The sequence below is a fragment of the Furipterus horrens genome, unplaced genomic scaffold (genome assembly GCF_987537825.1).
Source record: "Furipterus horrens unplaced genomic scaffold, mFurHor1.1.pri manual_scaffold_2, whole genome shotgun sequence".
NCBI classification, from domain to species: Eukaryota; Metazoa; Chordata; class Mammalia; order Chiroptera; family Furipteridae; genus Furipterus; species Furipterus horrens.
This window is the reverse complement of record NW_028327172.1, coordinates 105,190,048-105,216,407: the sequence shown is the minus strand read 5'-3', so window position 1 is coordinate 105,216,407 and position 26,360 is coordinate 105,190,048. Positions and strand designations below refer to the sequence as shown.

General features: G+C 36.1%; 1 protein-coding gene across 1 annotated transcript; it reads right to left on the bottom strand.

Moving 5' to 3' along the window:
* Window positions 1-2,241: 2,241 nt before the first annotated feature.
* Window positions 2,242-9,501, bottom strand: SPP1 (secreted phosphoprotein 1). Its single transcript, XM_090267929.1, has 7 exons — window positions 9,441-9,501; window positions 8,346-8,413; window positions 7,903-7,941; window positions 5,512-5,589; window positions 5,176-5,217; window positions 3,775-4,095; window positions 2,242-3,077 (listed from the first exon to the last, which is right to left on the bottom strand). The coding sequence occupies exons 2-7, from the start codon at window positions 8,397-8,399 to the stop codon at window positions 2,673-2,675; spliced, it is 939 nt and encodes a 312-aa protein (XP_090124055.1). The 5' UTR covers window positions 8,400-8,413; window positions 9,441-9,501; the 3' UTR covers window positions 2,242-2,672.
* Window positions 9,502-26,360: the final 16,859 nt, after the last annotated feature.

Sequence of the window (26,360 nt, the reverse complement as noted above, 5' to 3'; positions counted from 1 at the left end):
TGTTGAAAATTTTCAAATGATGTCTTATGTTTTATTATTTGCTCACAGTTTTTCTTTTTCTTCCTCTTTCATGATTCAGGGGGTGTGGGGGTGGGGGTGGGGGAGGAGTGTACTGCACCTGCACATTGATAGTGAGTTTGACCATATGACTCATTTTGAACAATGGAATTTGATCAAAAGTGGCAGTGTGTCCGTTCTTAGCCCAACGCATTATATTTCTGCTCACCCATTTTGTGTTTTGGCCTCTACCATAAGGAAGACATGCCCTGGGTAGCTGCTAGTTCCAGACAGAGATGTACGGAGCAGAGCTCGACCCATCTTGCCAGCCTGAAGCACAACCTCCCCTGCCAACCCACAGACAGGCTTGTGAGAAAAAGAAAACTGTTTAATGTTGTAATCCACTGAGATATTGGGGATTTGTTACTCATTATTTCCACAGTAATAACTGACTAATACAAAGGCTTTTTTAAACATCTATATATAAATCTAACTAGGTGATGAATTATAGGAGTAAATTTACTAATATTAAAGCATCATTGTCCAAGAATACCTCTACCCTCTGGATTATTATGCATTCTTTACTCTTGATTTGAGATTCTGATTGCTAGTATTTTATTCAGGATTTTTTATTGCTATTTATGAGTGAGAATGCTTTATAATTTTGTGTGTGTGTTTGCAATATTTTCCAAATTTGAAGTCAAAGTTACACTTGTTTCATGAAGATGATTTGACAATTTTCTTTCTGTGCTGCAATTTCAATGGCATTGGAATTACCTGGTGTTTGGAAGTTTGATAGAATTCCCCTGTAAAATCATTTGGGTCTAGTTTTTATAGTTAGTTCTTTGGTCGTATTGTTATCTTTCTTCTACAGAAATATGTCTGTGCAGCAAGGTCAATTTTGGTAAATTGTACTTTCTTAGAAAATAGCCCAATTCATTTGGATTTTCCATTAGTTTTGTACTGGGTTGTGCAATTTTAAAATGTCCTATATTTAATTGGTTATCTCCTTGTTTTTATTTATTTGTGTTTTCTTTTTTTCTCCCTTTATTGGGTTAACTAATGGTTTATCTATTTTGTTGATTTCTTTCTTTTTTTTTTTTTTTACAGAAAACAAAACAGTATTTTCATTTATTACTTTCTACCATCTTTTTCTGTTTTCTACCTCACTGGTTTTTTTTATTGTTGTTGTTTGTTTTGCTTTCAACTTTATATTTCCTTCCTCATACTTTTGTTTTGCTTTGTTGGTATTTTCTGATTTTTAAGATGGGTCTTCATTTATTGATTTTCATTCTTTTATTGGTTTTGTTGCTGTAAGAATTCAGGCTATGTATTTGCTGTGATCACTCTATTGATTTTATATTTTCATTATGGTTCTTTTTTTAGAAATTACACAATTAAAAATTTCTCCTTTTGTCCCAAGAGTTGTTTAATAAATGAATTTAGAAGTGCCAAATGGAATTTCTAGTTTTAGAAAGAGCAAAAGGGACAGACGAGGAAATAAAGATGCTTGCCTCACTTCAGGTTTCTAAAGTTTTTCATTTTAAATGAAATTGAAAAAATTGATTATTAACTGGAACAGCATTATAATTTTTTTCAAATGGAAGACTTTATTTTCCACAAATTATCAAGATAGTTATGGAACTTACCCAAGTTTTCAACCAAGGACACAAAAGCAATAAATTTTCTGAACAAATTAATGGAGAGTGATGAGAAACAATAAATTCATTTGTGACTGCATCTATGCTTTGATTAGGTTTTTAAATTTTTTATTTTAAAAATCCTTTAAATTTATTATTGATATATAGAGAGAAACATTGATTTGTTGTTCCACTTATTTATGCATTCATTGGTTGCTTCTTGTATGTGCCCTGACCGGAGATCAAACTGCAACTTGGCATATATTGGGAGGAAGCTCTAATCAGCTGAGCTACCCTGCTGAAGTGGACTTTGCTAGTTTTTATATCAACTATGTAAAAATTACATACAGGTGCTCCCACTAGATGGAGGCAGCCTACAGAGCCCTGCGTGGTTGGAGGATTTCTGGTTGAATATCCACCCCAACTTGATTCCTGTTTCCTTGGCTAGGAACTTAGCTTAGCCAAAAACAGTACGGTTGATGCAGCAGCTCCTAGACTGCTATCTACTAAGTCCAGTGAGTTCATTAAAATGGTTACATCTGTTAATTATTGGGCAACTGTGGGAAACTAAATACAAAAAACAATTGACACCACCAAACTTGCATTACATTCTAGATAAAAGATTTATTCACACAAAAATAATCACAACAAAATACACTAATTTGAAAAACAAAAGATTAGTGACAAAATTTAATATTCTCTCTTATAATTGTGTAAAAGTATTTTGTTTGCTTCTGTAAAAAGTATTTTGTTTGCTTCTACATAAGTTTTTATTCATAAAAGAATAGCAAACATTAAAATACAGTGTTAGTTTGCATTTATTGTGTGGAAAGAACATAGACTAAATCCTGAAACTTTTAGTTTACAAAGTTATCATGAAGTCACACACTAAATTATTGATCAAAAACATTATCTATTTTCAGATCCACATACATATACATTCATCAACTAAGCTGAGAAATAAGCATTTCATATTCTTTCCCACCCTGCAATAATATATTTTTTCATTTTAACTAAAAGCAAGAAATGATTTTTTTAATTGACCTCAGATGATGCACTTTCTAATTCATGAGAAATGCGAAATTTCAGGTGTTTATCTTGTTCCTCACTCTTAGGGTCTAAGGCTAGCTTGTCTTCATGGCTCTGAAATTCTTGGCTGTGAAACTCATGGCTGGCTTTGGAATTTTCCTGACTACCTCTCACATCAGAATGCTCATTGCTCTCACCAATTGCTTTCAGCTTATATTCTTTGGAATACTTGCGGCTGTCAGTTTCCATACTGTGGTCATCCAGCAGGCTTGTTTCCTGGCTGTCCTTGCCATGGCTATCCCAGTCAGAAGCTACCTGCAGGCCCTGGGCAACAAGGACAGCTCTGTGGGCATTGTTCATCTCATCGCTTTCCATATGCGACGTAAGGTCCTCCTCTGTAGCATCGGGATACTGAAGCACAGCAGAAATGGAAGAGGAATTAAATGACAGCCAGGAATGTAAACATTGTAATTCTTTTTTGCTCTGGAAATTTTAGGCCAATTTACACTGAAAACTGTCTAAATTTGGATGAAGTAAAAAATAATATTAACATGTTACTTTGTATTTTACCAAGTCCTTTTGTATGTCATCTCCTTTAGTATAATAAGTACATCAATTACATATGTGCTGAAACCTACGAGGTAGGTCTCATTATCTCTGTTTTACATAAAACTATATCAAGGGTTAAAAGTAAAGTAAATGTAAATGGCCAGGCTATGTATCAAATCCAGATCCTTTGACTATAGATTCAGTGTAATTTGTAACTCTCCCATTCCTTGTAGGTATTTAACTTCAAAATATGATCATTGCATTGTGAAAATAATTGCTATTTTCCAAAGTCTCCTTTTAATCTAAAAAAAGTGAATAGAATAAATGCTTTATAGCAAGGATTTGGAAAAAACAGCTTTCTGATTGAGACACAAAATTAGAGGGAAATTATATGGACTTAAACAAACAAACAAACAAAAAACCACCAAGAGGAAAAGGGTTTGTATTTGATGGTTATAAAGTAATAATACTTGCTGAATGAATGAGTGAATATGTAGACTCTGGTTCCTAGAATTAGGCTGAAATCATAACCATCTGATGTGTTTGTTAAATGATTTACCTGGGCTACATCTCTGTGGAACATCTTAGATTTTGACCTCAGTCCATAAGCCACACTATCGCCTCGTCCATCATATATATCTCTTGTGGGGACAGCTGGAGTGACAATGGCAGTTACAGGAAAGTCAGTGGGAAAGTCAGTGACCAGTTCATCAGATTCATCAGAATGGTGAGACTCATCAGAATTATCAGAGTCATCAGTATGATCAGTGTCATCTGAGTCATCTGAGTCGATGGAGTCCTGGCTATTCACATGGTCTTCATCATCATCGTCCACATCGTCTGTGTGGTCATGGCTTTCCTTGGACTTACTTGGGAGGGTCTGGAAATCAAGATAGCCACAAAAATTAGTACAAGTGTTTTTATACCCTTAGCCTTTACAGTTTCTTAGTCTTTTACTATCTTTCTTTTATTTGGTTTCGGGATCTTTGCATCCACAACAATGCACACAATGGCTTTTAAGAGCTAAAGTGAGCATATTCTAATTTCTCTTTTAACACAAGGATAAATGGAATCATAATTGAGGTATTTTTCTTGCTTTCCCATAAAAGTTATTTTCTTAAAAATTTTCAAGTCAAATATGTGAGTATAATATTTATATTGATAACATTTTTAAAATTCACATTAGACATTTTTAATATGCTAAATTCAATAATACAATAAATACAGATACAATTTTAAAAGTACTTTTTGTATTAGAAATGAGAATTCACAGGAGCTCAGAGCCTCCATATAATAATACATACGCCAAAACCTAAAACCACTTCCCTATTAGCATGGATAATCAAAAGGTGACCCTGTTATGCATGTGTATAAAGTGCAGCTCAGATCTGCCAATTGAATTAACCAGCTAATGTCTATTAAACTTCCAATTAGTCACTTATCTAACTTTTCTTGCTAGTGATTCTCAGCATTTTCAAACAGAATGTTAAGGAAAACCAATTTAGCTTATTTCTTTGTTTAGAAAATATATTAATGGTTTTAATAAAAAGCCCTAATTAACAGCCCTAGTAATAGTTATTAAATAAATGATTATGTTAGGAACAGAAATGTCCCTAGAGTCAAAATCTTGGATTTGATAGGCATTAGATGCTTCTCAGACATTAGATAAGACAGCTATAAAATACCTTAAATCAATTGTAAAAGGCTTAGTATTTCAAACAACACACATTAGTAAACATTTCCTGCCATATTAAACTTATCTGAAGAAATCTGGTATTTCTAGCATTTAGTAAATCCATGATTTTTTTTTTTTTTCTGAGCAAGTTTTAGACTGGCAATTTACTGGAAAATTTGTTAATGGAATTTTGTCAGAATTGAGCCCAAGTAATGGCATTAGGAGAAAGGGTGCCTTCTTTTTCTCTCCAAGGCATGTGGGCCTCTGACTCAAGTGAGAACTCACCTCTTGTTTGAAGTCATTAGTTTCTTCAGAAGACATAGTATTCTGAAGAAGGAAAGGCACATATTAGTGTATATCGTACATGATTCACCTTTTTATTCAAAAGTTTGCTTTTTCCATCCAAAGTGGGTCTTATTTTTCAGACTTGTTGGTGAATGACTTTTAAAGGGAAAGAAGTCAACATGTCAGATCAATCGGTGTCCTAAGCTTGCATTTACCAACAGGCATGAAGGATCTACTTGACCAGCCTAGATGGTCTGGTTGGCGTCTGTTTCTTTTCTTTTTTTGATTGTTCTTTAATCACAAGAAATATAATTTTTAAAATTGAAATAAAAATACCTGTGATGCTAGAAGGTTCTGCTTCTGAGATGGGTCAGCCTTTAGCCATGTGGCTATAGCATCTGGGTATTTGTAAAGCTATAAAAAAGTTGCATATTTGTCATTATTTTTAAAAAGAAACATAGGGATCTCTAACTGACAAGCTGAAGAAAACACCTACACTTCACCAATACTGATGGATAAGTATAATATGCATGCATATTATTCAGCCAGAGCCTTAGATACACATTTTCTAACATTTTTTTTCTTGCAGATTGCTTTAATAGACTCTTACATAGCACTTACTGTGGGCCAGGCGCCCTTTAAAAGTGATTTGAATGTATCCATTCATTTAATCCTCTCAACCCCAGATGAGATAGATGTCATTATTGTTTCCAATTTTGCAGATCAGAAACTAAGCCACAGTGACATTAAGAGGCAGGTTTCAAATCCAGACAGACAGGCTCTCCATATGGATTTGAACACTGTGCTTTCCTGTTCTAGCTGAAATTTCTTCTCAGATAAATCACAACTAAAGCAAAGGTGCCCTTAATTAATGTTGAGCATCATTTTTCCCTCTAATTGGCTATTTAAAATAAAATAAAATAATTTAGTTTCTCAGTTATACTAGCTACATTTTGAATGTTTAATAGTCTTATGAATCTAGTGATTATCTTAGTGGATGGTGCGGAAATAAAATATTAACATAATCTCACTAAAGTTCTATTGCTCTAAGTGCCAAAGACATGAATGGAATGTCCTTTCCTTTAGCCAAGTTATTTATTTAGACAATGATTATAATATGCTAGTACAGAGGAACAGAAATTGTTCTGAATGCATGTCATCTGATGGGCTGTATCACCTGTTGCCAATCACTTCACATTCCTGCCATTGAGAACAAGAACCCTGAGGGTTCCATAGAATGCCTTCTGCAACCACCAAGGTGGTTGGGTGCTTGTGGGGAGAAGAGTAGGGACGAAACCAGCCATCACTTTCCATCTCCCCATGGCTGGCTATAACCAGAGCTGCTTCACATTGGGCTTCTCTGAAAGTTTTTTCTGAAAGAAGGGGTTCCTTGCCTTAAAAAGGTACAAAATCTACTGATCTAGATGAGTTCAACATCTCCCTCCATTTTTTTCTTTAAAAAATATAAATATTACATAGAAATATGTTATAACTTATATTTTATACAGGAATATATATTTCCTATGACACATGTAATACAGGTTTAGGGAGAATGTTTTTATAGGTTAAATTTATAATTTAAAAAAGTAACATAAAAAAATAAATCTAAACAAAATAAACAGATTAAAATCCACCCAGTAATCATCACACTCACAGATAACCAGTATTCATCTTCAGAGGTGTCTTCCTATAGACATCTCATATTTCCTACTTGCTCTAAGTATCTAGGGCTTTAAAAGGTTGAGCTCTTTGCTTGTCTCCTAAATATCATTTAATGACATACTGCCATGGCTTCATGTGCCATATGTTTTAATTAAAAAGACATTAGTTCTTGCTTCAAATAATGTGACCTTTATCTTCTCTGAAAATTTTAACTTTTCTGGCTAATTGCTATAATTCAATACTTGGGTTCTTAAATCAATTGGAAAACAGACACACCTACACATGCCTCCTTGCACACCTAACCATATGCAACAATACCCCTCTTAATGTTTTCATTAAGCAATCTAATTACAGTGACTCCAGGCAACTTTATACTGGCCTTTATTCTGTTCATCTGAATTGAACTCTGTGTCATTTTTTGTCCAAGCTCCTGGGGATAATGCCCCTTTGTTGTTTGGCTGGCACAGTTTCATCTATTGTGGAGGGTCAGAGGCATCTATGGTGCTGGTCAAGTAATTACAAAACGAGTTTGATTTGGTCTTATGTTTGGTGAAAGAAATGTGAGCTCAAGTAAGCTGACAATTACAATAGATACAAACAGCATAAATAGGCTTTCTTTTTAATAATTAGCTTCTTAGAAAATATCTTAGGAGATATTGTGGTTATTGCCATTATATAAACTTGTCCAATATGTGAGGCCCATTTCAGACTTAGCCTTCCACTAAGGGAAGCAAATGACGGAATTTTCTACTTCTAGAACAGTATGTTGGCTCATAGAAAAAAAAAAGTCACATAACTTCATCTAACTCATTTTACATAAGTGATAATGGCATAGAAATTATTTTAGTAGATAAAAAATCTAGTTCAGTGTTTGGAGCATATACTTATTAAAAATTATACAGTGCTTGGTACTGGCCTAGACTGAAAACAGGCAGTCAATAATTCCTTATAAATTAACAGGCTTGACTATGAAAATAGGTAAAATTGCAATAGATACCTTTGTAGTGCTTCTTGAAGCAGTTGCATAAATAATTTAACTGTATGATAAACCTAAAAGATGCTTACCTGCTTTTCCTCAGAGCTGCCAGAATCAGGATGTTTAACCTTTGAAATAGAAAAGATGAAGAAAGATTATAATGTGAATGCGTTCCCAGCACATGGGAGCACACAATTCACTGATTTTGAGGAATTTTCTATATGATCTCACTTATAACAGGAACTTAATGAACAAAACAAACAAACAAGCAAAATAGAACCAGAGGCATGGGAACAAGGAACAGACTGACAGTGACCAGAGGGGAGTGGGAAGGGGGAAAAGGGGGGAGAGAAGGGGAAGGGTCTAGTCAAGGAACTAGTATAAATGATCCATGGACATGGAGAATAGGGTGGGGATTGACTGTGGGGTGATTGTGGGGGCAGTGGAGAGCATTTGGGGAAAAATTAGGACAACTGTAATAGAACAACAATTTAAAAAAGACATTATAAAAAGCAGATTCAGCTGTACTCACTGGAAGGGCATAGGCAATGCCTAAGAGGCAGAAGCAAATCACTGCAGTTCTCATGGTAATGATTTTTCCTGCAAAACATTTTGTAATGAATATTTCATCTCTTCACAGGTTAAAACATTGATACCTCCTTATGCTATCACATTACAAAGTAATCAAAAATAAAATATATTTTCTGTAGAATATTTTCTACTTCCTAGAGAAACTTTAAAAATATATATTATTCTCTATCTCTCACCATTAGGCAAGGGAGAGAGGAATTTCATTAGTCTATATTTATTCAACTTTTAAATTTAGAGCTCCAGAGATTACACCATTATTACCTGATATTGCTAAACACAGACCAACAATAATTTAATTAAAATAATAAGATAGTGTGGGAATATTTACTTTTCAGAGAGGAAAAACTAAGAGAAAACTATGAAATAAATGTGCTTTCTCCATATTTTCAGCATGCATTTCAAATATGATTTTTTATTAAAAAGGTGCTACATAGGTGATGTGAAGCTATTTCTAAAGTTAGTTATATAAGTTATCCTGGAAATTTGAAACAAAAAAGGAAACATTGAAAACAGTCAACGGCTTTATTTGCAATAATGTCTACATAGTGTCATACATTTTTTGGTGAAAATTTTAACAGCTAAATACATAACTAAAAAAGTATTCAGAAAAAGTAGTTTTCCTTGAAAATGGTATAAGTCAAATAATTAAAAATCACATTATCATTAGCTCACATTAACATCGAAGATTCTTTTCCTTCTAGATGCCTCAACAATCTTATATCCATTCAAAATGACATAGGTATAATCATCTGAAAGGGTCATAGAACTTTTTTTTTTTTCTAGTTGAAAGAAGTACGTAGTTTCTTTTGAGGACTAAGTGGAAGGATTTTTAAGTTTTATATTGACTGGCTTTCAAAATAGCTGGTCACCTTTCCTATAGGAGATCAGCAATGTATCTGGCAATTTATTCAAAAGACTAGAACAATATACATCTGATTACGAGCATTACAGTTAAAGTCTTCCTTACAGCTTGACCTTCCCCATGAACTGACATTGCATGCGGAGGACAGCAGCAGATAGGAAATTGCAGGATTACCTTGGTTTGCGGCTGGCTGAGAAGGTTGCCACTGGCCTGAGAAGAGAGTCCGGTCCCAGAGGTTCTGCACTCCTGTCTCCTCTTCTTGCTGCTGACAACTAGACCTCCCAGAATTTAAATGCTGCTGTAGACATTCCCCCCCAGCACAGGGGGGTGGGGTGATGTGTCATGAGGTTTGTTGCCACTGCCCAACCCACTTGCTCCCACACTTCCCTCTCTGGTTTTGTGGTTAAAACACACACACACACCACACACACACACACACACACACACACACACACACACCAGAGTTAAAACATTACTTATCTACAATATCATTAACTCGCATTTTCATTTATGGGAATGACATTCAGTATCATGAAAGGGCACCTTGCAGACCCATTAAAAAAGGGAGGAAATGACTAGTTCTTACACAGAGACTTTATAATTTCTGAATTAGAAAAAAATATATGAGCATAAATCAGTCCTAAATAAAATTAAGTAGAATGGGTTTTTGTTTTTTTCAGTTTAAAAAAATGGATTAAAGTAAGATATGCAACTAAATTTGCCTCACGGTTATACTTACTTAAGACCTACAAGGTTATTGTTCAGGTGAACAAGGAGCTCAATTATACCCTCCCTCCATCCTTTACTACTAAAACTTGGTTTTGTGATTTCAAGCATGCAGCAGCTGGTCATTTAGACAGAGGGCATTAGTAACATTAAAATCTACGTTCATGCCCATTGAGTAGGAATTACAATAACTTTTCAAGGACGTGGATTTTTGTCGAACTGTTTGAATTGTTTGCAGGTGATTAATCTGATAACTTGCTATATAAAATAGAAGAATGGTAATTTACTTTAGATGTGACAGAAGTAAAGTGGTGTCTAACTGAGAGCAATGTGATTGCTTGAGAGTGCCGCTCTGGGAGCCAGAAATGGCTTTGAGTCCCACTTTGACACTAAATAGTTGTGTGACCTTAGTCAACCTACACCTGTTTCCTCACCTGTCACATGCACATACATGGGGTTTTTGAGAGGTTAAAATGAATTAGTATGTAGACAACAAAAATGCTTGGCACATATTAGATGCATATTTTAAGCACTGTGTTTGTTAACTGTTACTGAAATTTAGGAGGAGCAAGTTCTCATAATTTGCAATGTCTTCAGATGAAATGGATTATTGGAATGAGACGAGATATAAGATCTTTCAATTGTGTACATCAGTAGTATACTTTACACACTTCTAAAGAAAAGAATTATGTTTCTGAACTGTTTTTTTCTAGTTTTTCTCTAAGAATATACAAAGTCAATGATATAATAAGAAAATGTAAACTATACATTAAAAATTTTTTTTCTGGGTATTTAAAAGGTGTTTGAATGAAAGAAAATCACAGATGAAGTCTGACTATTGGAACAGAGATTAGGGCTAGCAGAGCTCTGAGTCCCTTTAAAGTATTTAATATTGTCTTCAGAGTGTGTTCTTAATCTCTTTATTTAGCTTTCTCAGTTGTGAACTGGAGATTGCACTGTTTATTTACCTCATATTGCCATTTTAAGATTTGTATGTGAAGTGAGATTAAAGATAAATGGCCCCATTTATTATTAGTTCTATCTAAGGTGTCAGCTTCTAGTTACCAAATATTCATTTAAATATAAATATGGATTAAATAATTTCTTACAGTGTTAGAAGTATGGCTAATATATATGTTGTATGGATATTTAGTGTGTATGTGGGGGTATGTCTCTTTTAAATTGGATGTATTCCCAGTGAATTGATATTATTGATTTGTGGGTTCTAAGCACACATTTTAATAATTCAGATGGAAGCTATCTCTATAAAATATGACATACAGGTTACAAAGTTGCAAGACAGACTTCTTATTTCTGCTTTTAAAAATGTTTTTCTTCCCTCTTTTAAACACATTACACATAAGTTTGTCATATTGCTGGTTTAGTAGGCGGAAGTTCACAAACTCTAAAAACAACAAGATTTCCACAGTATTCACAATGGTTTACTCTGTACCCACGGAAATGATTTAATATGAACGTAGAGTGTTATAGGAATAGATTTCACTGGATCGCAGCCATCCTAAGATGAACCATATGACCCACTCCAGGACTCTTCCGGTCATGTCTCCAAAATGCCACATGATGGCAGCATTTCTGAAAAGGATTTCAGACCACAATCTGGTTCTGTCAGTTTCTTATACTGGCAAGACAGAACATTCATATGCTTAATGACAGAACTCTAAAACAGCTGAGGGGCCTTCCCTTTCTTGGAACGCCAGGTGAGTAAATATTTCCCAACAACGACCCGCTCGCTACACGGTAACAGGGAACACAGAGGCCAGGAGAACGAAAGCATTCTTGTTCTGCTCTGTGGCTGCTGTCGTTCAGCCACCCCAGGTGGACGCTTGGTCTCTGTCCCCACTTCCCACACTCACTCAAAAGGTCTCACTCAGAGTAAAGGGCTGTGAATTCATGGTTAAAGAATGTGGCTGGGATGCTTCAGAGATGAGAAGATAAAGTGATTTATAATGGAGGCAGTTTTGTAAAGTATGAAATGGAGAGGGTGTCATTCTGACTTCGAAGAGGCTTGTGCTTCTTCCTTTTTGTAATAAAACATGCTGCTGACACATATTTTTCTGAGTAAGATTTTCCAACTATCAGAATTAACATTTTCAATGATTTAAATCAGAGAGGCTTCATCTGTAACATTTCCACACTATTTTTATTCTTGATTAGGCTAACACTTGGTTGTTAGAATCAAAAGGTCAGAATCAAATTCTCTGTAAATCTTGCCTGTGGAAAGGAAAATGTTTAGTTGTTAAATTGGAATAAAGAATGGCTTGTGATAATAAAATGTAAACACTATAAGTGGACTTACAAGGAACACTTAAAAACATTACATATTTTTCAGGAATTGCGTGAAAATTCCCATATAATAGAAAAATTTAAGTGTCTCGATGTCACTGTTTTGGTGGACTTTATTACTAACTTCTAGTGTATTTAAAAGATGTTGATATTTATATTCTACTTAGTAAAGTATAATCAACTATTTCAACTCTTTTGTCTCTGTAAATAATTGTTTTTTGCCCTGAATTAGGGTTCAGGTAAAAATCTGGTATTTTCATACTATCACAAACCAATCATAGACATGTTGGGAATTACAGCTAATCAGAAGCCTACCACAGTATTCATCATTTGTAGTCCAGGGAAGGGAGGGGAAACAAGGATGAAAGATAAGAGGGAGTTATTTTTAAATTTATACATGATATTAGAACATTTCAGAAGTATAAAAAAGAAACACCATAAAACTTTTTATTCCATTGCTTAATAACTTAGTCAACAAAATTCAGCTCCTGAAAAAGTGGTCTTACTGTCAATAAACATTAGTTATACTTAAAACAAACAAACACAAAAAAACCACTTTACACCCAGAGAATTGTTATAGAGGAAATAAGTATTTAATAAATTATTAATGATTAAATGAATTCTGAGCATCTAGTTCTTGCTTATCAATACAATGCATGGGCACCATGCTTGAACCTCTGTATCACATATTGATAGCTAATATTTGCCAGTTCTTAAGAATCTAGCAGCATTTGTTTATTAAATTATTATCACTAACTGTGAGGACATTAGCACTTTTCAAATGATAGATTCTCTAACATGGACTTAAGATGACATCATTTTTACCCTCATGGAGCCCATTTCTTCATGAAAATTAAGAAATTTGGAACTTGTGTAGCCAATGAGGTTAAGGGGTGTGGTTAAGTAGTAAACTTGGTGATGCTGTGGACAAGGAGGCATAGATAGGGTAGAGACCCTGTGTCTACACTGGACTTGAAAGGATGGGTATTTTGACATTGGAATCAAACAGGAAGTCTCTCTTTCCATCCAAAATCAAACACAGCAGCATAGAACTCTCTACCTGAAGCAACATGGGCAACAATTCAGGAGCCTGAAATCAGAACCCACAGAGGGGAGTTGGATAGCTGCAGAGATGTACAAATAGAAAGTTTGTCAGATGCAGGCCCATTTTCATATGAAAAACACATTTGTTGCACTAATCAACCAGTGACAGGCACTTTGCAGAATGCATTTGAGGGGAGACAAGCACTTTTAGACATCAGTTTATGAGAGTTCTTATTTAAAATCTGATGTTTGAATAATTTCTCATAGAAAATAGCTTATAATGTTTATCAGCTGGAGCAACTGCTGGATTCTCTGAACAATTTACATTCACATTTAAAAAATGCCCTTGCAGAATCTGCAGAGCCAGGATCTTCTCCTCTTACCTGTGGGGTTCTGGCAAGCTCTTTAACTTGTCTGGTATCTCAGATTTCTTGATAGAGTTAATCTGGATTATTTTTAACATCAGTTTCAACTTTAAAAATCTGTGACTTTTTAAAAATTCATGAGGAATAAAATATTGATATAATATCAGGAAGAGAAGCAGGTTGTAGAAATAGAGATAGCATTGAAAAACTCAGGTTAAAAACCAGAAATAGAAAATTTTGACACAGAATCTCTAGTAGATCAGCAGTCAATTGAAACATGTGTCTTTAAGATGTTTTAAGTAAATGTTAATGTGTTTTTGCTATATTTTAAATCAGATAAAAGTTATGAACATTAATATAATAGTATTAGTAAAAATAAAACCTTTCTTAAAGGAGGGAAATCACTCTGAACTTATGATTATAATGTCAATCCTTGATGTTCCGAGAACTTTTTATCTGTACCTCCCCAAATATGGGTGTTTTCTCAGTATGGGTCACAGGAACTTCTTTCAGATTCTATTACACCAACAGTAGGGGACTGAGGAGAAAGTGACCAAAGAGGTTCTCTCGTTTCTTTCCTGGAAAACATCGCCTGTGGTTTTAGGAGACAATTTCATTGTCAAACAGATCAGGAGCATCAGCCTTCTTCATAATCTGGAGATCTTCTTAGATTTCTCATTCTTATTCTCACATTCTCTTTATTTCCCAGCTCCTATAAATATGACTGGTCTAGAGAATCTATTAATTTCACTTTGTATGTGAGTAAATTGTTCAAGAGTTATTTAGAAACAAAGTTTATGACCAAATTCTGTCTTCTTTTTGCCCATTTTATGCTTAACAAACTTCTGTTGCTTTTTTTTCTCCTCAGAAATACTTTCTTGTAATTATTTTGCCTTGGACATACCTTTTCTTTTTCTTTTCTTTCTTTCTTTCTTCTTCCTTTTTTTTTTTTTTTTTTAAGAATGACTTTTTATTCAAGGAAGACATCAGAAGTGTAGATATATATGTAAAGTCTGGAAGGAAAATGAGCCAGGGAGAACACTTTAAACACATGTAGTAAGTTGGTTTCTGCACTAAGCATGGAATGAAATCTTTCCTTTAGAGCAATTCCATTTCTGGATAAGTGAGAAATTCACAATGAGAAATTACCATGTGAAAAGTATATAATCTCATATTAGGTAATTTTAGCAGTTATACGCCAAAACTTTGGCATTTGGTCAACCAGTCTTACAAAAAGCCTCGTTATTTATTTTCTTTTATTGTTGTTCTATTCAGTTGTCCCAATATTTCCCCCATTGCTCTCCCTGCCTGGCCACACCCGGCTCCCACAGTCAATCCCCACCCTGTTGTCCATGTCCATGAGTCATTTATACCTCTTCCTTAACTAGACTCTTCCACCTCTTTCCCCCATTATCCCCCTCTCCCCGCTCTGGTCACTGTCAGTCTGTTCCTTGCTACATGCCTCAGGCTCTATTTTGCTCATTTGTTTGCTCTGTTCATTAGGTTCCCCATATAGGTGAGATCATATGGCATTTGTCTTTCACTGCCTACCTTATTTCACTTAGCGTAATACTCTCCAGTTCCATCCACGCTATTGTGAAAGGTAGGAGTTCTTGCTTTCTTTCTGCTGCACAATATTCCATTGTGTAAATGTCCCACAGTTTTATTGATCCACTCATTTAACGAATGGCATGTGGGCTCTTTCAAGCACTTGGCTATTGTAAATAACGCTACTGTGAACAAAAGGGTATGTTGGTTCTTTTGAACTGGTGTTTCAGGATTCTTAGGGTATAATCACAGCAGTGGAATCACTGGATCAAAAGGCAGTTCCATTTTTAGTTTTTTGAGGAAATTCCATACTGTTTTCCACAGTGGCTGCAAGTCTGCATTCCCACCAACAGGGCACTAGGGTTCCCTTTTCTCCACAACCTGACCAGCACTTGTTGTTTGTTGATTTGTTAATGATGGCCATTCTAACCAGTATGAGGTGGTATCTCATTGTGGTTTTAATTTGCATCTCTCTGATGGTTAATGATGTTGAACATCCTTTCATATGCCTATGGGCCAGCTGTATGTCCTCCTTGGAGAAGTTTCTATTCAGGTCTTTTGCCCATTTTTTAACTGGACTGTTTAGTTTGTCTTCTTGGTATTGAGTCATATCAGTTCTTTATATATTTTAGAGATCAAACCCTAGTCCGAGGTATCATTGTCCAGTATGGTTTCCCATATGATTGGTTCCCTTTTCATTTTGCTGATGTTTTCTTTAGCTATGCAGAAACTTTTAAATTTGATATAGTCCCATTTGTTTATTCTTTCCTTTATTTACTTTGCCCTAGAGGATATATCAGCAAAAATATTGCTGTATGGATATCTGAAATTTTACTGTCTATGTTTTCCTCTAGGACTTTTATGGTGTCGTGGCTTATGTTTAAGTCTTTTATCCATTTTGAGTTTACTCTGGTGTATGGTGTAAGTTGGTGGTCTAGTTTCATTTTTTTGCATGTACCATTCCAGTTCCCCAAAACCATTTGTCGAAGAGGCTATTTTTACTCCATTTTATGCTCCTGTCCCCTTTGTCAAATATTAATTGACCATAGAGACATGGATTTATTTCTGGGCTCTCTATTCTGTTCTATTGATCTAAGTGTCTGTTCTTAGGCCAGTACCAGACTGTTTTGATTGCAGTGGCCTTGTAATATAGTTTTATATCAGGTATTATGACCCTTCCTACTATGTCCTTCTTTCTCAAGATTGCTGAGGCTTATTCAGGGTCACTTTTGGTTCCATATCAATTTTTAAAATATTTATTCTATATCTTTGAAATATGCCATTGGTATTTTAATAGGGATTGTGTTGAATCTATAACTTGTTTTGGGTAGTATGGATATTTCAATGATGTTGATTCTTCCCATCCATGAACATGGTATATGCTTCCATTTATTTGTATCTTCCATAATTTCTTTCTTCAGTGTTCTGTAGTTTTCCAAGTACAGGTCTTTTACCTCCTTGTTTAAATTTATTCCTAGGTACTTTATTTTTCTTGTTGCTATAGTAAATGGGATTTTTTTCCTAGTTTCTATCTCTGATATTTCATTGTTGGTGCACAAAAATGCCTTCAATTTCTGAATATTGACTTTGTATCCCACTATTTTGCTCAATTCACTTATTAGGTCAAGTAGTTTTCTCATGGAGTCTGCAGGGTTTTCTATGTATACTGTCATGTTATCTGCAAATAATGACAGTTTTACTTTCTTTTTTCCTATTTGGATTCCTTTTATTTTATTTTATTTTTCTTGTCTGACTGCTGTGGCTATAACTTCTAAAACTACATTGAGTAGAAGTGGAGAGAGGGCACACCCTTGTCTTATTCCTGATCCTAGGGGGGGAAAGCTCTTAGTTATGCCCACTGAGTGTGATGTTGGCTTCAGGTTTCTTGTATATAGCTTTTGTTATATTAAAGTGGGCTTCCTCTATTCCCTCTTTTATCATAAATGGGTACTGTACTTTATCAGATGTTTTTCCAGCATCTATTGATATGATCATGTGATTTTTGTCTTTCATTTTGTTTGTGTGGTGTATAACATTTATTGATCTGTGAGTATTATACCATCCTTGCATCCCTGGGATGAATCCCACTTGATCATGGTGATTGATCTTTTTAATGTATTGTTGAGTCTGGTTTGCCAATATATTGTTGAGGATTTTAGCATCTACATTCATCAGAGACATTAGCCTGTAGTTTTCTCTCTTTGTTGTGTCCTGATGTTGTTTTGGAATTGGGATTGAGAGTCTTCCCTCTTCTTGGATTTTTTGGAATAGTTTGAGAAGGCTAGGAGTTACCAAACATTCCCTAAATGTTTGGTAAACTCACCTTTGAAGCCATCCAATCCAGGGCTTTTGTGTGCTGGGAGCTTTGCGATTACTGCTTCAATTGCACTAGTTGTTATCAGTTTATTCAGGCTTTCTCATTCTTCTTGATTCAATTTTAGAAGATTATGTTTCCAGAAATTTGTCCATTTTATGCAGGTTATTGATTTTCTTGAAATATAGTTGTTCATAGTAATTTCTTACAATCCTTTATAATTCTGTGGTATCGGTTGTGATCTCTTCTCTTTCATTTCTGATTTTATTTATTTGGATCCTTGCTCTTTTTTTCTTGATGAGTCTGGTTAAAGGCTTGTAGATTTTGTTCATCTTTTCAAAGAACCAGATCCTGGACTTATTGATCCTTTGAATTGCTCTTTTAGTCTCTATGTCATTTAATTCTGCTCTTATCTCAATGATTTCCTTCCTTCTACTGGCTTAGGGCTTTGTTTGTTGTTGTTCCTCTAGTTCTTGTAGGTGTAAGATTATGTTGTTTATTTGAGATTCTTCTACCTTTTTAGGTAGGCCTGTATTGCTATGAACTTCCCTCTCAGGAACGCCTTTGCTGTGTCCCATGGTTTGGGGCTGTTCTGTGTACATTTTCATTTGTTTCTAGAAAGTTTTTTATTTCCTCCTTGATCTCATTGTTAACCCATTCATTTTTTAACAGCATGCTACTCAGTCTCCATGAATTTGTATGTTTATGAGTTTTTCCCTTGAGATTGGTTTCTAGTTTCAAGCCATTGTGATCTGAGAAGATGCTTGATATAATTTCAATTTTCTTGAATGTGTTGAGGTTCATTTTGTGTCTGACATTTGGAAATGTGCCATGTGCATTTGAAAAAAATGTATATTTTTGCTTCTTTGGGGTGAAATGTTCTGTATATATCAATTAAGTCCATTTGATCTAGAATGTTGTTCAGTGCCACAACATCCTTGTTTCTTTGTTTGGAAGATCTGTCCATTGTTGATAATGGAGTTTTAAAATCCTCTACTATGAGTATGTTGCTGTTGATGTGCTTCTTGAAGTCCGCTAGGATTTTCCACATATATTTGGGTGCTCCTATGTTGGGTACATATATGTTTATAAGGGTTATATCTTCATGACGGATTGTTCTCTTAAGTATTATGAAATGCCCTTCTCTGTCTCTTTTTATGGCCTTTATTGTGAAATCTATTTCACTTGATATAAGTATTGCTACCCCAGCTTTTGGTTCACGTCCATTTGCTCAAAATACTTTTCTTCCATCCCTTCACTTTCAATCTGTGTAGATCTTTTGTTCTGAGGTGGGTCTCTTGTACACAGCATATATAAGCATCATGTTTTCTTATCTATTTAGCTACCCTATGTCTTTTGATTGGAATATTTAATCCATTTACATTTAAGATTATTATCAGTAGAAACTTACTCATTGTGACTTTTCCCCATTGTACCTGTGAACTCTCTCTCTCTCTCCCCTCTCTCTCCCTCTCTCTCTCTCTCCCTCTTAAAACAGCCCCTTTAGAATCTCTTTCAATGATGGTTTGGTGGAGATGTATTCTTTTAGCCTCCTTTTGTCTGGGAAATCCTTATTTCACCTTTCATTTTGAATGAGAGCCTTGCTGGGTAGTGTAGTCTTGGTTACAGGCCTTTGCTTTTCATCGTTTGGAATATTTTTTGCCATTCTTTTCTGGCTTGTAGTATTTCTGTTGAGAAATCAGTTGATAGCTTTATCAGAGCTCTCTAATATGTTATTAGCTGTTTCTTCCTTGCTGCCTTTAAATTTTTCTCTTTGACTTTGAATTTCATTTGCCATTTTAATTATGATGTGTCTTAGAGTGGGCCTCTTTGTGTTCATCTTCATTGGAACCCTCTGTGCTTCCTGGATTTGTGGTTGTTGTTGTTGTTTTTTTTCTCTCATCAAGTTAGGGAGGTTTTTGTCATTACTTTTTCAAACAGATTTTCTATCCTTTGCTCCTCTTCTTCTCTTTTTGGTATCCTTATGGTATGGATATTATTATGTTTCATGTTGTCCTGCAGCTCTCTTAAACCCTGTTTATTCTTTTTCAGCCTCTTTTCATTTTGTTGCATTGTTTGGGAATTTTTTTCTATGCTGTCCTCCAGCTCACTGATCTGATCCCCTGCTTCATCTACCCTGCTTTTTATTTCTTTTATTGTGGCCTCAATTCAGATATTGTATTCTTCATTTCTTCTTGGTTTTTATTGATAGGTTTTATGTCCTCTTTAATGCTGATGTAGTTTGCAGTAAGTTCCTTTGTAGTTTGGAGTTCTTTGTAGTTTATCTAGACTTTTTTGTAATTCCCCTGGAGTTCTTTGTAGCTTTCCCTGAGTTCATTAAGCTCATTGAGCTTCCTTATAATCATATTTTGAATTTCATGTCTGATAGTTTGTTTACCTCTATTTCATTTAGTACTGTTTCTGGGGATTCTTCTTTTCCTTTTGATGGGTAATTATTTCTATGACTTGTCATTTTAGGTGACTCTTTCTGTTTGTTTCTGTTTCTTATCTTAATAAGCCTTGACTTGCTGCCTTTGTGATGTGACCTTCTGTGGTAGGAATCCTGTGTGTTTTTACTTAAATGTTCATAGTTTTGATCTTTTTCTTAAATGTGTCCCTTAAATGGGACACATCTTTTCTTAAATGTTCATGTGATGAACTCCTTTAGTTTTAACTTGTTTGGGAAGCACTTTATCTGCCCTTCCATTCTAAATTATAGGTTTGCTGGATAGAGTAATCTTGGTGTAGGTCCTTGCTTTTCATCACTTGGAATACTTCTTGCCAGACCCTTCTTGTCTGCAAACTTTCTTTTGAGAAATCAGCTGACAGCCTTAGGGGAACTCCTTTGTAGGTAACTCTTTTCTCTTGCTGCTTTTAAGATTCTCTCTTTATCTTTAACTTTTTGGCATTTTAATTATGATGTGTCTTGGTGTGGTCCTCTTTGGATCTAGCTTGTTTGGGACTCTCTGTGCTTCCTGGACTTGTATGTCTATTTCCTTCTCTAAATTTGGGAAGTGTTCATTATTTTTTCAAATACGTTTTCAATTCTTTTCTTTTCCTCTTATCCTTCTGGCACCCCTATAGGGAACTGTCCACGTGGCAGTGGCGAATGTAGTTCAGCCCTGGTCCAGAAAACTGACAGGCAGCAGGCAGCACACAGGACCCAGGCCTGCATATTGACTTTCCTGTGGGAATCAGGCCTGCATTGTATCTAGGCTGCCTTAAAACTTGCTTTTGCTAAAACTCTCTCACCCTAAAGTTGAGAACAACAGATGTTTGGTGTGTAACCTTGAAGTAACTTCCTAGTGTTTATTCTGAGCTGCGCCAGCTTATCCATCCTTATCATCCCCCTGCATGCACAACATTCTTTTTTATCTGTAAGCTATAACCATTTAAAGTAGCTTTAGTATGATAATTTATGACTCTCTTGGATGTAATTCCCCGAGAACGGTAATAAAAAGCCTGTCTAGGCAAGGGTTGAAGTGCTCTCTCACTTAGAGGGTGACCACTCTCTTCCTTTTCTCCACAGGATTCACTGAGTCTGTGTGCATTTATTTCTCCCTCATCCACAAAGCCGCGGATCCCACTGGTCAGAGTCCACGACATCTGGCACCCATGAACAGGGACTTGAAGATGCTATGAGTCGTCGTTGTGGACAACACACCAACTTGGTTGGAGTGCACGCTTCAGCCCAGGTAAGGGTAGACGACACCGAGTGCTTTTCAGTAAGGTCATAGGGTGTGTTGAATATAAAAGAAATAGGGATCTCTTCTTTCAGGCCACGTCTTGCGGTCCTTTCGGCTTGCTCATTTTCCCTCCGTCTGCCCACATAACGAAAGTGAATAATTAATTAGTGTTTCAGTCTATCGGACTCTGAAGATCACTTTCAGGAAGCAACCAGTGTCAGTCATAGGGTTTATATGAGAACATTTGGCACTTGCCAAGCTCCAAAGATAAAAGGCACTTTCTCTCCTCAGCTGGAGAAATTGGCTGTTCCGATGTGAGTTGGAACCTTGTGAGAGTGTCTGGGATTGATTCCTGAGATGTGAAGGTACCTTACAGGGACCTCCAAAACAATTTAATGTAATTTCTGGCTCATCCAGGGACTCACAATATAAAGAATGGTCATCTAAGTGCTCTGAGTTCCCCCTCACAGTTTTAGATGCTTGGGGGAGAAACCAAGACCCATAAGCAGGATTAGGGTACCTAGAGTCTCCAGCAGCCCTCCCTGACCATCCCATACCAATGGCACATTTTTGAACCACCACACAATTTCCCCCAGCAGTTAGCTAGTTAAAATTCAGCACCAGTGGTGGAGATCGAAAAGTTGCAGACCGAATGCACAATACACAACAGACCTTGCCAGATAAGAATGGGCTGCAGCTTATCCAAGGAGCAGGAAGTTTACCTGCATGTGCTACAACAGCTGCTCAGGAGCAAGATGTATGGTAAAGGAACAGCACTTAATTCAGCTTTTACAAACTATAAAGGAATACTACCCTGCTTTTCCTGACAAAGGGATTCTACATATTGAAGTTTGGGAAAAGGCAGCTGACCAGCTAAAATCTCTATAGGATAGTAGCGTTTCTGTTGAAGTTCATTTGATTAATTTACTGCATACTGCTGTAGCTCAGAGTGCTGTGGTCTCAGAAAAACAAAGGAAAAGTACAAAAAATAACTCAGGTTTAGAAGGCGCGGCAGCTGTGATAGAAGTAGGACAGGGCTGGGGGAAAGGGGGCATGCAGAAATTTGCAATCCCTGTCAAACGATCAGCTCTGCCAGCCCCTTCCCCCTGGGATCCTGGAAAGCCACAATAGCTCTTGCCACCTCCACTGACTAACACAGGTCCGCCTATTTCCTGCCTGACCCAAACCTTGAAAATTGCTTAAAAACTAAGGTTCTGTCTAGTAAAATAATTATATATTGTGGTGTATTACTCAAATACTCAACTAATATTCAAAAATTCATATCTCTCAATGCTAAGAACAGAATTTTTGCCAGCCTATATTAACATTATATACCTTTTATTACCGCTTTAAATAAATAGTCAAATATCATTTCATAATATACATTCCTTTGTTGACAGGATTTCCAAGATTTAAAATTTAAAAGATTTCCTTATAGCCTTGGGGTATTTCAAAGCACCCTTGAAATATCTCAAGGATTTATTATTTTCTTCTTACCAAAAAGATTCTAAACCAATCAGGCTTAATACATTTTAAAATACTTGGAAAGCTTTGTCAAAAAAGGAAATTTTACAAAAACCTTCAGAAGTCTACAAAGTTTTAATTATTTATAATTCTAATAATTATTTTAGAATGTTATATTGCAAAATTACATATATTACAAAACATCTAATCATATAAGTATTTAAAACAATAACTAAATTACAAACCTAAAAATAATTAACTTTGCTCATTTACAGCAATCTATAGCCCAGGCAGGCTTACAAGTAACTCCTAAGAAAGCACAATAATCAGAGCCTTGGTGACCTCAAGTGCTCCAAATTAATTCTCCAAAGCCTTTAGCTCTCAATAACCTCCAACAATTGTTAGGCGTTATCAATGAGCTAAGGCCTAGCCTTGGTATAACTACCCACCAGCTTACTCATCTTTTCAACATCTTTAAAGGAGGCCCAGATTTAAATTTGTCTCATACTTTATCTCCTCAGGCTCCAAAAAACCTAACTATTATAAACCAGCATGTTAAAACTAGGGAAACAGAAAGAATTAATCCTTCTTTCCCCATTAGGCTTTTCTGCTTTCCTATGTTATGCTCCCCTGGGACTTCTTGGATAGCTGCAGCCACAGCTCACTCTAATTAAAAAGTTATTTCTTTCCCATTAACCTCAAAAAACTATAACTACTTATGTCTCTGCTCTTTTCCAGCTAATAATCAAGGGTGAAATAGAGTTCAGCAATTACTTGGCTTTAATCCAGAGGTTATTCAACTTACCCCAAACTCAAGGTTATTTACAACACCTTCTTTTCCAGTCCCTAGATTTTTAATGCCCAATAGCTAATTACATTGAAAAACTTGAAATCAATCTTTCTTCAGATAAACGTTTACTAAATATATCTCAATTGAATCTCATATTAAAAACAAAATTAGAGGTTCCGGCCAAGATGGAGGTATAAAAAGACATGCTGCATCTCCCTGAACAACTAAGAAGGAATACAACTACCTCAAAACTAGAAATAACCAGAAGTTCCGGAAAATTGAGCTGCATGGAAGTCCAATGAAGAAAGAAATAAAGAAGAAATACTCATCCAGACAGGTAGGAGGGGTGGAGCCAGCGTGGAGAGGATGCGGTGTGGTCCATAAGGCTGCTGGACACTGCAGTCACACATTTTAAAAAGTCAGGAGGGACACCTGGGGAGCACTCCCAGCACCATACCAGACCACGCAGCTCACGGTCCCAGCGCCAGGGAAAATCAAGCCTCATTGCTTCTGACTGTGCAAACCAGTGGGGGTTGGGGCAGAGGAAGAAATAGCTGGTCTCTCAGCAGAGTACGCTTGTTTAAAGGGCCTCCATGGTCCTAGAACATCCACAGACCCACTCACTCTGGGAACGACAGCCAGAGCAACAACTAGAGAGGCGCCAGTACCATACAAAGTGGGAGAACTGTCTGGAAAAGGGGCAAGTGCTGAGCAAGCAGCATTGTTCCTTCTCAGACCCCTCCCCCACATACAGTGCCACAACGTGGTGAAATGGTTTGCCCTGTACTGACAATTACCTAAGGCTTTGCCCCTTGCAACATAACACAAGTGACAGCTCTACGTAACACACAGAGGCAAACAAACACAGGAGCCTGTCAAGATGAGGAGACAGAGAAGTATGGCCCAAAATGAGGAATGAATCAAGGTTCCAGTGGGAGAACTAAGTGATGAGGAGACAGCCAACCTAACAGACAAGGAGATAGTCAACCTCACATATGCAGAGTTCAAAACACTGTTGATAAAGATGCTCACAGGCTTGACAGATAGGCTTAAGTATGGCAAATGCATAAAGGAAGAAGTGAAGGCCATGCTAATTGAAACGAAGGAAAATCCACACAAAGCCAATGGTGAAGGGAAGGAAACCAGGGTTCAAATCAATGACTTGGATCATAAGGAGGAAAACAACAACCAGTACAGAATGAGGAAACAAGAATTGAAAAAAATGAGAGGCTCAGGAACCTCTGAGACAACTTTATACATGCCAACATCCAAACCAAAGGGGTACCAGAAGGAGAAGGAGGAAAGCAAGAAATTCAAAACTTATGTGAGAAAATAATGAAAGAAAATTCCCCATATTTGGCGAAAAAAATATACATACAAGTCCAGGAATCACAGAGAGTCCCAAACACGCTAGAACCAAAAAGGACCACACCAAGACACATCATAATTAAAATGCCAAAGGTTCAAGATAAAGAGAGAATCTTAAAAGTAGCAAGAAAAAAGCAGAGTTACCTAAGGCTGTCAACTGATTTCTCAAAAGAAACTTTGCAGGGACGAAGGGACTGGCAAGAAGTATTCAAGGTGATGAAAAGTAAGGGCTTACAACCAAGATTACTCTATCTAGCAAAGCTATTATTTAGAATGGAAGGGCAGATAAAGTGCTTCTCAGACAAGGTAAAGCTAAGAGTTCATTATCACCAAGCCATTATTATACAAAATGTCAAAGGGACTTACTTAAGAAATAGAAGATCAAAATTATGAACATTAAAATGACAACAAACTCACAACTATCAACAACTGAATCTAAAAAATAAGAACAAAATCCAACTAGCAAACCAGAACAGGAACGGAATCATAGGTATAGGGATCATTTGGAGGGTTATCAGCTGGGATAGTAGAGGGGGAGAAATGGGGATATGGTGCAGGGATCAAGAAACATAATTGGTAAATATAAAATAGACAGGGGGAAGTTAAGAATAATATAGGAAAGGGTGAAGCCAAAGAACTTATATGCATGACCCATGGACATGAACTAAGGGGGGTGGGGTTGATGGACAGAAGGAGGGTACTGGACAGAGGTGAGTAAAGGGGGAAAAATTGAGACTAACAGTATAATCAATAAAATATACTTTAAAAAAATAAAATTAGTTCTACTCCAATATCTAAAGCAAAAACTATTTTTATAAATAAATCAGGAAAAACTGGAAAAGAAATATGGAGAAAAAGTAAAGCATATCAGTTTTCAAAACATTGTAAATTTTAGAACAAAAACTGCAGTCCCCAAAACAAGCCATGCCAAGCTTGCTATCTGTCCTGCCTCTTCTCTGGCCTCTGCAAACTTATCAAAGTCATTAAAAAAATAAAAAGCAGCCCACTTTTAAAGGAATGCAGTAATTACCAAAAATAAAAATTGTTTCTCTTTTTCTAGCAGAAACGGGAGAACACTCTACACTTCCAGCTCCCTCCCAGGGAATAGCTGCCACTGTTTAACCCCTTAATTCTGCCCTGATATTTTACAGAAATAGGCTTGTCTCCACTTTACATGCAGAAAGCCCCAGGTTTATAACATCATCAAAGATGAAGTATTATTCCAGCAAAGGCCCTATAACTGGGTGTCTCCATAGTCTTACAGACTCAAAATCTAGTGTATGAGTTATTATGTAAATTAACAAGCTTGTTTATTGCAGGTTTATCTATCCACCTGAGAAACCCCTGCATCTGCTCCAACCAAGGGACCAAGTCTTACTGAAGACCTGGAAGACCCAAGACCCTGAACAACCACTAGTTAAACAATAGACTGGTCCCTATGATGTCCTGTTGCAGACCTGTATTGATCAGGAAACCCCAGCCCAA